Below are 13,246 nucleotides of genomic sequence, written 5' to 3'. Positions count from 1 at the left end.
TAACATAAGTAACTTCACATTCAAATAATTTTGAATAACAGGCTTGAAATATGTAATTCGTGCTCTTTTTAATAGTAGTACGTCATGAACAATTAACATCTAGTGACGTGATGTTTTCCAGGGTTCTTCAGGCACTATTTTGTGTTCATGCTTATGTATTTCCTTTGTGGTTGTATTTTCTGTTTGTTAATGTGTTTTTGCATTTGCAGGCCACTACAAAAAAGCTTGAATGATACACAAAATACACACTCGCTGTTTGGTTAGGTTTTTGGAAAACTACCAAAAATTAATGCAACACAAGCTTGGGAACAACACACACACTGACCATGCGCAGGTAGTTCATGAGGCTGGTCCCATGTTGCCAGATCTGTGGGGAGGAACAGCTTAAGGGTTTTACTCCGATTTCCTGACTTCTGTTTAGCTCTTGTACGGCACTCGCAACCACATGGACGGCATCGAACAGCAAAGCAGAAGATAGCTAGAAACAACAAAATTAATGTTAAGGAATAAATTGTTCACATATACTGTAGATTGAGTATCTGAAGGTTTCCTAATACCCGATAATTCACATGAGCTTTTTTTTAATGAAGACTGCAGCACTAATGAAATGCAGCTTCAGAAAACAGTCGAGTGCTTTCCTTTCAGTTACTAAGGTTACGGTGAAAAAATGTCATGTTGAAAGTAAAAATATCTCTAATTAAGAGTGAAATTTGCCTAATCTTTAATAATGAGTTTACAATAAAACCAAATATAAGAGCATTATTACTTATGTCAAGTAGCTTTTCTTGCTCTATTGGCAGATCATCATGCTTCTTTAAAAAAATACTTAACATTTGAAAAATGATCTGCCATAGCTATGTCAAATGTTTTACCGCTGGCCCTGGGTAAGGGTTAAGGTCACATCCTTCTCTCCAGGACAGGTTGAGGCTCCGGATGAATTCCAGGTAAAATGGGTGAGTGGTGTTGAACATTGAGAAGCCCACGATGTTGGACTGCTCATCAACCACATCATCCAACCACAGCAAGGGAAAGTCCTTCAAACACACACACACACACACAAACACACACATAATAAATAACCTGCCCTACTGTCCATGCATAACCTGACCATTTTCTGTAGACAATATTTAAATCCTAAACAAACATATTTCTAAACACATAATTTTTTTTATTTCTTTCGTCTGTTTTATGTTTTCTAACATTTCAAAAGCCTTCTTATAAATGAAAAAAAAATGTAAGAAATAAATATATGGAAAATAAATTGCATTTTTTTGTATGTAAAACATAAAGTGAGCTTTAGGTACTAGACCCATTTCCTTGAGGCAAAAATTAGCTCAGACAACAACAACAAAAAATACAACTCGTTTTTACCATGGTGGTGAGAATGTACTTGTAAAATGCTGATGTCATCCCCAACTCAGATGCCTACAAAGAAAGAGATAAGAGAAGAGAAGATTAAAGTGTAGATGCATACTGTATACAAGGAAGGTGGAAATGGAGAGAATAGTTTCATCAGCAGGTTGGACAGGACATATTCAGGCAGCTTCAAATCAGCCACACTACTGGTAGATTTAAAATGAACAGAGCTAAATTACAGTAGCTGTAAATAAAAAAAAGGGGGGGTGGGTTTTTGAGAGAGAGAGAGAGTGAGAGAGAATAGAGAGAATGACAGATAGGAACAAAAGGAAGCTGCCACCGAGCTCCATTTAAATGCATTAGTTTTCACTACTACAGCCACCCAGGGACACGCTGATGCATGCGGTGCAAACCTATATCATATTGTCAAGTAGGTTAAGTGTGTGTGTCTGTGTGTGTGCACACGCACGTGTGTGCTTGTATTATGGGTGGGCATAATGACAAAAGACTCTTGCAGGCATTTTTACCATACAGAGTACATATGATATAGGTTCACTCTGAAAATGGCTGGAAAATAATATTGTAATTTTTAAGGGGATTGATTATATTAACAATGTCAACAGTTCAAAGATAAGACTAGAAATCTGTCAAATGTTAGCATTTTACAATAGGGTTAAGCACAAATTGAGTCCAGGTGCTTCATATAATTTTGATAATAACATGATATATAAATATTATGGTATCATGATGTTTATTATTAAATCTCTGTGGAGACCAAATTTGCCTGATTGTTTTTGTACAATAACTGCAGCTTTGTTATTTTAAAAAAAACTTAAGGCCAAAGGGTTTCCTTTGAGCTTGAGGTGAAGATTCGGAATATATGATGACAGAGCATTAATTAGTGTAGTTATAATTTATAATTCACAAGGATAATAAATCTGTGTAAATGTTTGTGCATGTATACCTTCTTCAGAATTAGGTATGACACCGAAGCATTAGCGTCGATGATGATCGTAGCTACTTTGTCATCACGGATCTCTTTGAGTAAGGATGTGGGATCGAGGTCATCGTCCAGCATTCTGACAGACAGTGTTTCCCTGGAGATGAGAAAACGCCTCACCAGCTCTTCCAATCTCAGTAGACCTGTAAGGCAGGTGGGGATATCACGAGTGTGGCGGTGTGTGCGTGTGTGTGTGTGTGTGTGTGTGAGTGTGCGCCTATGTGCATTAAATGTAAATAAGCGGCTGTCTTCTCATGGGAGTGTGTGTTCAGTGAGAGAGCCAGTGAACCTGGTGCCAAACTTTAATTAGTTTGAGGGAGGAAGAGAAATCAATGCACTCACTTACATGCACTCTCTCTCTCTCTCTCTCTCTCTCTCTCTCTCTCTCTCTCTCTCTTTTCATTCTCTCTTTCTCTCTCTAAAAGTCCCCCAGCACCTTTCCATTCCCCCTTCATGTATCTTCCTCTCTCCCACTCACCCACTCACTGATTCCTGCAGCAACCCTTCCCAGATATATTCTCTGTGGATTTCACTGACTTTTTTTTTTGCGTATTAGTACTATTCATGCTATATTTAATCTCTTCCTCGATCTCGATCTCTCTCTCTCTCTCTCCACTCCCTCCACAATGTTAAACTGAAGGTGATGAACATCAGAAAGCAACTCAATCCTAACAGTCAACCAGAAGGCTTGCAGAGATCAAACTCGCAATTGTTTGCATTCTTGTCCAGGGAAATTCTGCCCTTATTTACTCCTTACTACCTGCCCCCATTCTGTAGAATCCATATGTGTTAGCACAATTAAATTCTGTTCAGGCCCATTGTAAAGCCCTTCCATACTCCACATAGAAAACCTATCGATCTGTCAGCAGGTTAGGATCTTTCCTTGCTTTTCTCACAGCTTTTGCTGAATAATGCATAACAGTTCCTAAATAATAAGCCAAAAGAAGATGTGTCAAAGAACAGCACACTGTTATATCTGCAGCAAGTCATATAAAAATGGTAAAGGATAATAAGAATGTCCTTGGATTATGAATAATGAGTTTGGTTGGCTTTACAGCGATGGCAACTTGATGCGTCCTCCTGTAAATTTTCCTGCGTCAGTTATTGCTTTGAGAAATGCACCCCAAACTTTTCATTACGGAAGACAGAATCATCGGCATCACCTCCACCTTTTCTGAAAGTCCAGTGTAAACAGGTAAGTGGCCATCTTGTGGTCAAAGCTGACGCTGCTAAATAAGATGTATAATGGCTCCCTTCTCATGTGTCCATTTACACTAACACATGCAGACAGGCACAGGGATCGCATAGAGTGTGCAGAATCAGAGGTGATCACCAGCGTGTCCAATCAGAGGGCAGAATAATGACTGGGTTGTAATGAGAAATAAATGAACATATTCTCATTAATTAAAAACCGTGCAACTTACAAACACACACACACAAACACACAACCAATATATACACAGCACAAAGCGAGAATGTGGAGCAAGGTCTGTTGGCCTGTCTCTCCATCTCCTGCCACCATTTCAAATGATGAGCTTGATGAGTGGCAAGTTGCACCTACTCTGCTGCCATGGCAACCACAGTGCAGCCAACTAGGTCAGAGCCAAGCCGGGTGAATTGATGATCCGGTGAATGCTCGTGCGTGCTTAATTGTATGTATATAAAATGCACTAATGTAAATTTTTTTAAGCTGGTACACAATAAAGGATGATATTAAATCATTTGAAGCACTCATTTGAATTCATATTTGCTGGAGAGAGCTTCCCTCTTCCTTTTTTACACATGCACTGAAATATCTACTTGTTAATGAGCAATCTAAAGGTATCCCATTAATTATTAAAAGAACAACCCTGTGAATCTGCCTTACTTCCATTACATGAATCCAAAAGCTGAGTGACTATACAGTCCCTACGGTGACTCATTTGGAAAGGCACTTTGACATGTGTGGAGCTCCTGGGCAGGTCACACATGCTGATGGAGCGAGCAAAGATCAAAGACTCACACTCGGCCTTGGCACAGACCAGACTGGCTGATGGGTAGCTGAAAGAGCGTAGGATGGCGCCCACAGCCAAGCTCAGATCCTCGTTGCTAGGATACAATGTGACGGACGCGAAACGCAGGTAAGGCAGCCGCGGAGTCTCCTCAGGACCGATCTTCACATGAGGAATCTGAGAAAGATAGAGAGAGAATGGCCAAAAAGAGAGAGGAAAAAGGAAGGGAGAGATATTTTGTTCAGAATTTAGTACTACATATTTTACTTATTGTACATCTTATTCTAAAAGCATTATTGTTTAAACGGCAAAGACATTCAGCAGCTCACCTCCTTTTCCCCACAGATGTGACTGACAGTAGAACCAGAGGCAGGACTGGAGGCGGGGCCAATCACAGCAACCACACCCTTAGGCAGAATCTGGCACACTACAAGACAAAAATCTGTAGGTCTCTTGTTCCACAGGACATTTTTCTTCCAGTTAGTTCATACCTCATTATAAATAATGCCACTACAAACCGATAAATATAGCTACCTAATACACATATTGTAACTATTGTATATATCTACATTGCACCCACTTTTTTCAGTGTTCCTGTATGAATTTTACTTACTGGTGTCGGTGGTCTCGTATTGAGAGTCTTTCTGGAGCTCAAAGACTTCTACATCCACACGAGCACGAGCTGGTCCCTCCAGCACACTGTTAATGTTCTCCCGTGCTAAAGCTAAAGCCAGACGCTCTCCACGGCCACAGGCAGACCGATCGTCCAAAATTGCCGCTGACCAGGGAAATGCAGGAGCAAAATAGAGCAGGAGAGAAAGAAATAGAGAGAGAGAGAGAGAGAGAGAGAGAGAGAGAGAGAGACGCACCATTTACTATGTGCCAGTGACTTTGCCTCTCAAGGGCCAACTCCAAAAGGTCATGGCAGAAAATCCTGTGCTTAATGTGGTGGCAGTAAGAGCAGCCAAGCAAAGGCCAAAGGCAAAGTGTGGATTTGGCCGAACAAAGCGGCTATTTAAAAGACCCCTGCCCAGTGATTCAGATGAAGTGAAGGACAGCAGTGTGTCCTGTTCTGACACAAGCTTAAATTTCCAGCTGCTGCATCACTTTACTGCAGTGTGTTTTATCATCAGTACATATTGTCAAGCCTGGGTACGTGAGTACTTAGCTTACCGAGGTCTATGAAAAAGAACCGTCTGCAAATTATCCCTCATTACATTCTCACATACTTGGCACCAATCAAACACATCAGCGTCTCCCACCTTCTGAATCCCAATTTAATCCACTTTCATAATATGATCTGTTAGACTGATTTGAAGGATCAAAGGATTGAAATCACTGTAAGAATAAAGGCGGGCACAACTCACCCATTCGCACAGATGACAGGACAGGGGTCTGGCTTAAAGAACAAGGCGGCATGTTAAGCACAGTAACTAGCAGGAAGTGGACGTGAATCGACAGCAGCACTGCTGGCAGTTCCGGCATCTTCTACTGCTCCTCATGGAGACGCCGTCTGCTGCCTAGAGCACCCCCTGTAAAAAACAGGTGAGAACATTATAAAGATGACAAACCTACTGTACATGCACACACCATTTAGTACTTATGCAGACGGGCCACGATATAACACCCCTAGCGGACAAGTATTAGAAGCAGTATACACATATACAAGTACACAGACGCTATTTAAAGCCTTCGGCATGGTAAAGTGTAACAACGTTAAAAGATATTCACACACACACACACACACACACACACACACACACACACACACACACACACACACACACAGAGAGTTATTGCTGTCTACAGCCGAGAATACTATACAGATTGCCTTCCTTCTCACATCTGCTCGCAATCGCACAAGTGTCACAGCAAAAAAATCTTTCTGACTTTTCCTTAAAGGCAAGTGCACAAATTAAAGCAAATTTACATTTCATTTGCATTTAATTTGTGCTCAGAGAGCAGTAACCTGGCCGTATTTACATGCAAACCCAAGTGTAAGTGGTATAATGCCAACATATTGCTAATGTGCTTGGTCCATATTTTTCCAGTTCTCACAGAGGTGATAGCAAATGCATTTTCCTGACTTTGAGTCAACCTGTTAAAGTCTGTATAACTTGTTGCTAACAAAATAGTAACAAACAAAACTAAATAAATTATTATCTCGATAATATAAGACTAATTTACTGTTTATTAATAGGAAGGATTTCGCCCCATTGAGCTCCACATAATCAGTGATAAAGAATGGAGAAGAACTGAAATTGAATATCTACAAAAACAAAATGTATTCATTTAAACTCTATTTTTACATCTAAACCCCTAGTGGGAGCAGCCAAAAAAAGAAGTAGAAGAAAAAGACTTTGCCAGGTTATGCATGACACCTGCACCAGCATCCTTTCCCCAGTGCACTTCCACTTTCCCACATCCCACTTTGTAATTTGTCTGATATTTAATTAGACTGACATTTGGCACTTGTATTTAAAAGCCTAATGCAATATGTTCTTATTTAATGCCTGCTGATTTTTTGCTCAAAATTATTTTTTGTTTTTTAGACATTATTATTTAGCATGCAAAAATGTTTTGTGTACTGTAAATCGTATTAGCTGTGGTCTCTGTTAGCTCACCAAAACACCAAACATTTATCTATCAAATAAATAATTCTGAAAAGTGGTGAAAATACATTACAGTATATCCACTATGAGAACTTGTTATTAAGGAACATCATTAGTCTTTGAATGGCATCCAGACACCAAATATATGCAGGGCATCTGTTGAAGCTTTGACATTTTTTCATGGATTTCAAAGTTTCTTAGTATTTGGTACATTCCCTATTTTACTCTAATGACAGTGTGAACTCAAGCTGGCATGGACTCCACAAGCTTGTGTAAAACCTCATGATCCGTTTTAGATCAAAAATCTGTTGGAGTGTCATCTAAGCATGTGCTTCAGTGAAAGAGATTAGATCTAATTAAATCTGACCTTTTGTTCAAAGCTGTTAACATATTTAAATATCATACGTTTACTTACATTTAAATTTCGACCTAGAAATAGGGCAGAATCTTTAACATCAAATATTCCAAATATTATCCTTGTTTGTCTAGCACATCCCACGGTTGCTCAGTCGGATGGAGATCTTTTTTTTAGTTTAGAGGCCAAGCCAACACTCTGAACTCTTTGTTATGTTCCTGATACCATACCAGAACAATTTGTTGCAGCGTGGCAAGAGAAAGAGTTCATCCTGCAGAAAAGGGTCACTACTATTAGGGGAATATTGTCACTAGAAACAGATGTAACTTGCTCTGCAGCAATGTTCAGGTAGGTGTTACATGTCAAAAAAACATCCATGTGAACCTCAGGACCCAAGATTTCCCAGCAGAACATTGCCCAGAGTATCACACTGCCAGCTTGAAAAATTGTGAATTTCCCTTTGAGATGAATAAAGTTATCTATCTAGTGCATCTTGGTATCATCTCTTACAAAGGTAAGAACATACAAGCATTCAATCATTTAAATGATAAAAAAGAAAATGTAAGGCCTCAGACCATTGCTCTATGGTCTTTTTCCGATGTACATTTTGTGTGTGTGTGTGTGTGTGTGTGTGTGTGTGTGTGTGTGTGTGTGTGTGTGTGTGTGTGTGTGTGTACATTGTAGGACCTTTCAGTAGTTTACAGGGGTTAGCAAGGGCACTCTGAACACTCTGCAGCTAAACAGCCCAATAGTTGTGTGTGATGCACTGTGTATTCTGACTCCTTTCTATCAAAGCCAGCTTTTTATCTGTTTGTGTTGCAGTTACTCTTTTGTGGGATGGGACTAAGATGGACATGCTTCCTCTCTATACAGTACACAAATCAATGAGCCTTGGGTGCTTATTACCCTGCTGCGAGTGCAATGATTGTATTTCTTTAGACCATTTTTGGTAGGTACTAACCACTTAATCCTGGGAACACTCCACCAGACCAGGAGATGCTCTGACCCAGTTGTCAAGTCATCACGAAATGGCCCTTGCCGAAGATGCCTTAAAAATGTTACTAACTTTCCAAGTATGCAAAGCCTATATCCTAATTCACATGACTTCAACTGCACAATGATGGTCAAGAAAGATATAAACTGGCAGCTCTCAGTAAACCTGTAATTGTGCACAAATTCAATGCAAACAACAGCAATGAAATTATTATGGAGAACCCTTTTCAAACAAGGGTTAGCAGGTGCGCTAATTAATGTTTTGTTTTTTTGTTATTTGCATGGACCGAGGGAGAGGCCTTTCTACACATAAAAACAACTGCAGCATAATGAACAATAGGGAGAATTAGACAACCAGCATCGAGGGAATGCAAAAAGATGAGACACAAAAACACAGTGTAAAGCCACTTGACAGGGTCATAAAGATGCCTAGTGAAATAAATAACAAGATAGTTTATTATCTTGGCTATGCTCTCAATGGAATTAGCTTTAAATTGCTTGATTCTTTTTATAACAAGCATATTTTAGGGCAATAAGCATTCAATAGATAGATAGACAGACGTGTAGTCATCGTGACATTATTTTTAGTATAATTTTATTCATTTTTATGCAGGTGTAATATGAAATTTGATTATGCATGACATCCGCCACACTCACCCTTCGTTGTCTAGCAATGATAAATAAAATAAACTGTGAAACCAATCACATGCAATTCAACATGTGATTCCGTTCTCTTCTCCCTATGGATTAAATAAAAAATAGACTTGCATAAGTATCAAGCTATTTGTCTGGTTATTTTTGTTAAGGAATATGCATAGTATGCCATCCCTAAAGCACCATGGATATTCACTAATGTCAGCAACAATCAGGAGACCTCAGACAGTGCTTTCTCAAAATGCAGATAATCAACAAGAATTTGACAGCATTAGGGGTGTCACAAGACCTATATAGTATAATACTGTAGCAGTAAAACTAGGGGAAAGAAAATGGAATTTTCCATGCTAAAACATGTGGCACACAAGCAGCATGGAATCAGTCAGTAAATGAAGTAACTGCAAGGAGAATAAATATTCCTGCAGACCAAAGGCATTTTTGTAAAACAAATACATCTGTATAGCTGTTTAAACCAATTTTGCCAGATGTCATTCAAACATTCAAAAAGATGTCATGAAATTGCTTCACAAAATAGAGTTTGAGATTTGTGTACCTGCTCACTAATGCGGTTATTCAATCAGTCAATTATGCGGCAGCAACACAATGCAAAGAATTATGTAAATACAGCTCAAGAGCTTCAGTTATTGCTTATATTATACATCAGCATGGGAGGTGGTAGGTTCAGTGGTTAAGGCATTGGACTTTGGCTCGAAGGTCACAGGTTCAAATCCAATCACCACTATGCTGCCATTGCTCGGCCCTTGGGCAAGGCCCTAATCCCTCCCCTACTCAGTTGTATGTTGCTCTGGATAAGGGCATCTGCCAAATGCTGTAAATGCAGAATGAGCAAATAGAGTGTTATTTCTGACTTTAACCATGAATGGTTATTGATGCCAGACAAGTTGGTTTGAGTGTTTCACACACATTTCTTGCTAGAATTTTCACAGAATAGTGCAAAAAACATGCTGTATCTACAGGCTGAAAACCTTGTTGATTGTATAAGAGAATGACCAGACTGGTCAGAGCTGACAGGAAATAGTCGCTCTTTTCTGTCATGGAAAACAGAAAAGAAACTTAAAACACACATCAAGCCTTAAGGTGGACAGGTTCTGAGTCAATCATAAGCACAGTCTTAAACTGTCTAGCTTCAATGAGTTTGCACTCCAAATAGCCTAAGATTCTTGTTCTTGGCTTACAGGAATAGAACCACAAGAAGTCTCCTGCTGTTGCCATCTTAACTTTCAATGATCTGAACATACAGAGATAATTTTCAGGCTGTCCCATGTTTATCCATTCTGGCAGATTCAAACAATCTGGAATTTTTCCTCTCACCTTTATTTCAACAAGGTGTTTGTTTTTCACACCATTCTATGTAAACTGTAGAGATAAATGGAAGTAGTGTAAACCATGGGCTTTGAATGTCAGAGTGTTTAAAGAAGCTTATCAGTGAAGAAGATGTAGCAAGGCTTATCGACCCCTGTGATCATTACACTATAGAATGTAATTTGTATTGTATGAATTTTTTTTTATTTATATAATATTTTATATTTCTTTGGCAAAATATTTTGGAAGATTGTATACATTTTACTCTACGTGTGTAATTCTACACAAGTTTTTGCATACAGTAATATTTATATGATCCAAACATATGGGACTTACTATACAACCCAAAAAATGACAGGCTAATGTTATAGAGACAAGTTATCCATTTAGTGGGTATGCAAAGAGAGATTTAGAAAGAAGAACCTTGTGAATTATGCCCAGTGTGCAAATGTCAATAGTGAAATACAAAGTAGGAGGAGGAAACATTTACACTAGGCTTTTGTATGTGCTACTTGCTTGTTGTAGCCTTGGCAGATCAGATCTCGAATAGATTCCCAGAAGTGAAACTGGCAGCTTAAACCTGGTGTGAATGCTTTGAAAACAAATATTCCACATTCCCTGCCATTTAGCCAATTAGCAGGACAACCTGCTGCTACCTTGAGTTAGTTATTTTCCTTTAGCATAACATGCATTGTTCGTGGCTACTAAATTAGCTGAATCCTAAACCTTGGGGTTGGAGACAGTTGTATCTCCATACTCTCATTTAAATACCTTCACTTAGGTTTAATTTCCCAAATGTCAAGTGGCTAGCCCCAAATAATTTAGCATTAATATTTACACTTATGGAGTGTTGAAAATGTCTTGGAATGAAATATACATGACGAGGCTTTATGCTCACTGCCTCAGTACTAACCATATCAAGGATGCTATGTTCGACGCCAACAACTGGCCCAAGCCCTAAAGACTTAACAGCTTTCTAGTCAGGAACACCCACATCCAGTGAACTTTCTAGATGAATTATGGCTTGGCAGCAGACCTGGCTGAAATCAATGATTCACTGGGAACTAAGGTGGGCCTTAGACAGAATACTGACAATATTGCAGGGAAAGAAACTGCAATTTTTTTTTGCACAGAGATAATCTGTGTACTCCAGAGTAAAAAATCAAGGAAATATATTTAACATTCATTTTGCTTTCTTAAGTAATACAGTTGGTTTTATACAGTTGTATATTTGAGAAGGTTACAACTGTTCCCCTTCAGACCTTTTCCTTTCAATTTTTAAGGGAATCATGTCATAAAGGATTGGTTTATGTTTGTAGATTTGTGCCTTGCCCATTTTTGTGTTCGAATTGCCCCAGTACACAGACACCTTTTATTGGGGCATTTATTCCATGTCAAAGTCCTGCATTTTTGTCTCTACCTAACATATATGTTGTTTTGAAGATGTGTGCTAAAAGTGATGTCCAGTGGCATAAGGATGCTAGCATACATTCTGGATAACATGCTTACATATGGCTTTTCACAGAGCAACTTCCTTATACCATCTTCAGCCATACAATACAATTATAAAATTTTTAATTCTATAGCATATTTAACAATGTAAACATATTTACAGAAATTGATATAAATATAAATAAACCCAGCCATTAGGGTTGCACAAACCAGTGCCCTCTTAGTGCCGGTCCCAAGCCCGGATAAAATTGGAAGGGTTGCGTTAGGAAGGGCATCCAGCGTAAAACCTGTGCCAAATCAAATATGTGGGTCCTGATTAAGAATTTCATACCGGAACAGTCGAGGCCCGGGTTACCAACAACCGCCACAGGTGTCGTTAGCCAACAGGGTACCAGTGGAAATTGGGCTACTGTTGGCTGAAGGAGGAGAAGGAGAGGAGGAAGACGTCTACAGAGACGGCAGAGAAAGGAAAAGTGTAGGAGAGTGGAGTCAGGGTTGGTACTTTAAATGTTGGTACTATGACTGGTAAAGGGAGAGAGGTAGCTGATATGATGGAGAGGAGAAAGGTAGATATGTTGTGTGTTCAGGAGACCAAGTGGAAAGGGAATAAGGCCAGGAAAATTGGAGGTGGGTTTAAACTGTTCTTTCATGGTGTGAATGGAAAGAGAAATGGTGTAGGGGTGATGAAGAGAGGAATGTGGAAGGGCAGATGGTGGTAGATTTTGCTGAAAAGATGGAAATTGCGGTTATGAAAACTTATTTTAAGAAGCAGGAGGATCATAGGATGACGTATAAAAGTGGAGGAAGGCGCACACAGGTGGACTAGGTTATATGTAGGAGATGCAACCTGAAGGAAATTGGAGACTGTAAGGTGTTGGCAGGGGACAGATAGTGGTCTGTAGGATGGTTTTGGAGGTGAAGAAGAAGAGGAAGAGAGTGAGGACTGAAAGAAGAATAAGATGATGGAAACTGAAGGAGGAAGACTGTATTGTGAGATTCAGGGAAGAGGTCAGACAGGGGCTCAGTGGTGGTGAAGAGATGCTGGATGATTGGGTTACTACTGCAGAAGTGATAAGGGAGACAGCTGGAAATGTACTTGGTGTGACATCTGGAAATAGAAAGGAAGACGTGGTGGTGGAATGAGGAAGTGCAGGACATCATAAGGAGAAAGAGGTTGGCAAAACGAATTGGGATTGACAGAGTGATGAGAAAATAAGGCAGGAGTACAAGGATATGCGGCAGCAGGTAAAGAGGGATGTGGCGAAAGACAAGGAAAAGGCATATGAGGAGCTGTATGAGAAGTTGGACACTAAGGAAGGAGAAAAGGATTTGTACCGATTGGCCAGGCAGAGGGACCAAGCTGGGAAGGATGTGCTGCAAGTTGGAGCAATAAAGGATGGAGATGGAAATGTGTTGAGTAGTGAGGAGAGTGTGTTGAGAAGATGGAGGGAGTATTTTTAGCAGCTGATGAATGAGGAAAATGAGAGAGAGAGAGAGAGAGAGAGAGAGA

At 39.6% G+C, this 13,246-nt stretch overlaps 1 protein-coding gene across 2 annotated transcripts in view; it reads right to left on the bottom strand.

The window, feature by feature from the left end:
• The window catches only part of grik5 (glutamate receptor, ionotropic, kainate 5), an 81,842-nt gene that overhangs the window by 13,123 nt on the left and 55,473 nt on the right, over positions 1-13,246 (bottom strand). For both annotated transcript variants that reach the window (XM_046847417.1, XM_046847416.1), the window contains 8 exons: positions 5,715-5,879; positions 4,961-5,125; positions 4,677-4,774; positions 4,359-4,524; positions 2,321-2,499; positions 1,372-1,425; positions 873-1,034; positions 326-478 (listed from right to left, as the gene is read on the bottom strand). In XM_046847417.1, coding sequence (XP_046703373.1) covers positions 326-478; positions 873-1,034; positions 1,372-1,425; positions 2,321-2,499; positions 4,359-4,524; positions 4,677-4,774; positions 4,961-5,125; positions 5,715-5,832 — 1,095 coding nt within the window. In that variant the 5' untranslated portion in view covers positions 5,833-5,879. The remainder of the gene's footprint in view (positions 1-325; positions 479-872; positions 1,035-1,371; positions 1,426-2,320; positions 2,500-4,358; positions 4,525-4,676; positions 4,775-4,960; positions 5,126-5,714; positions 5,880-13,246) is intronic.

This window comes from Silurus meridionalis, chromosome 4 (assembly GCF_014805685.1).
Source record: "Silurus meridionalis isolate SWU-2019-XX chromosome 4, ASM1480568v1, whole genome shotgun sequence".
Lineage (NCBI taxonomy): Eukaryota > Metazoa > Chordata > Actinopteri > Siluriformes > Siluridae > Silurus > Silurus meridionalis.
This window is presented reverse-complemented; position numbering and strand designations above follow the sequence as displayed.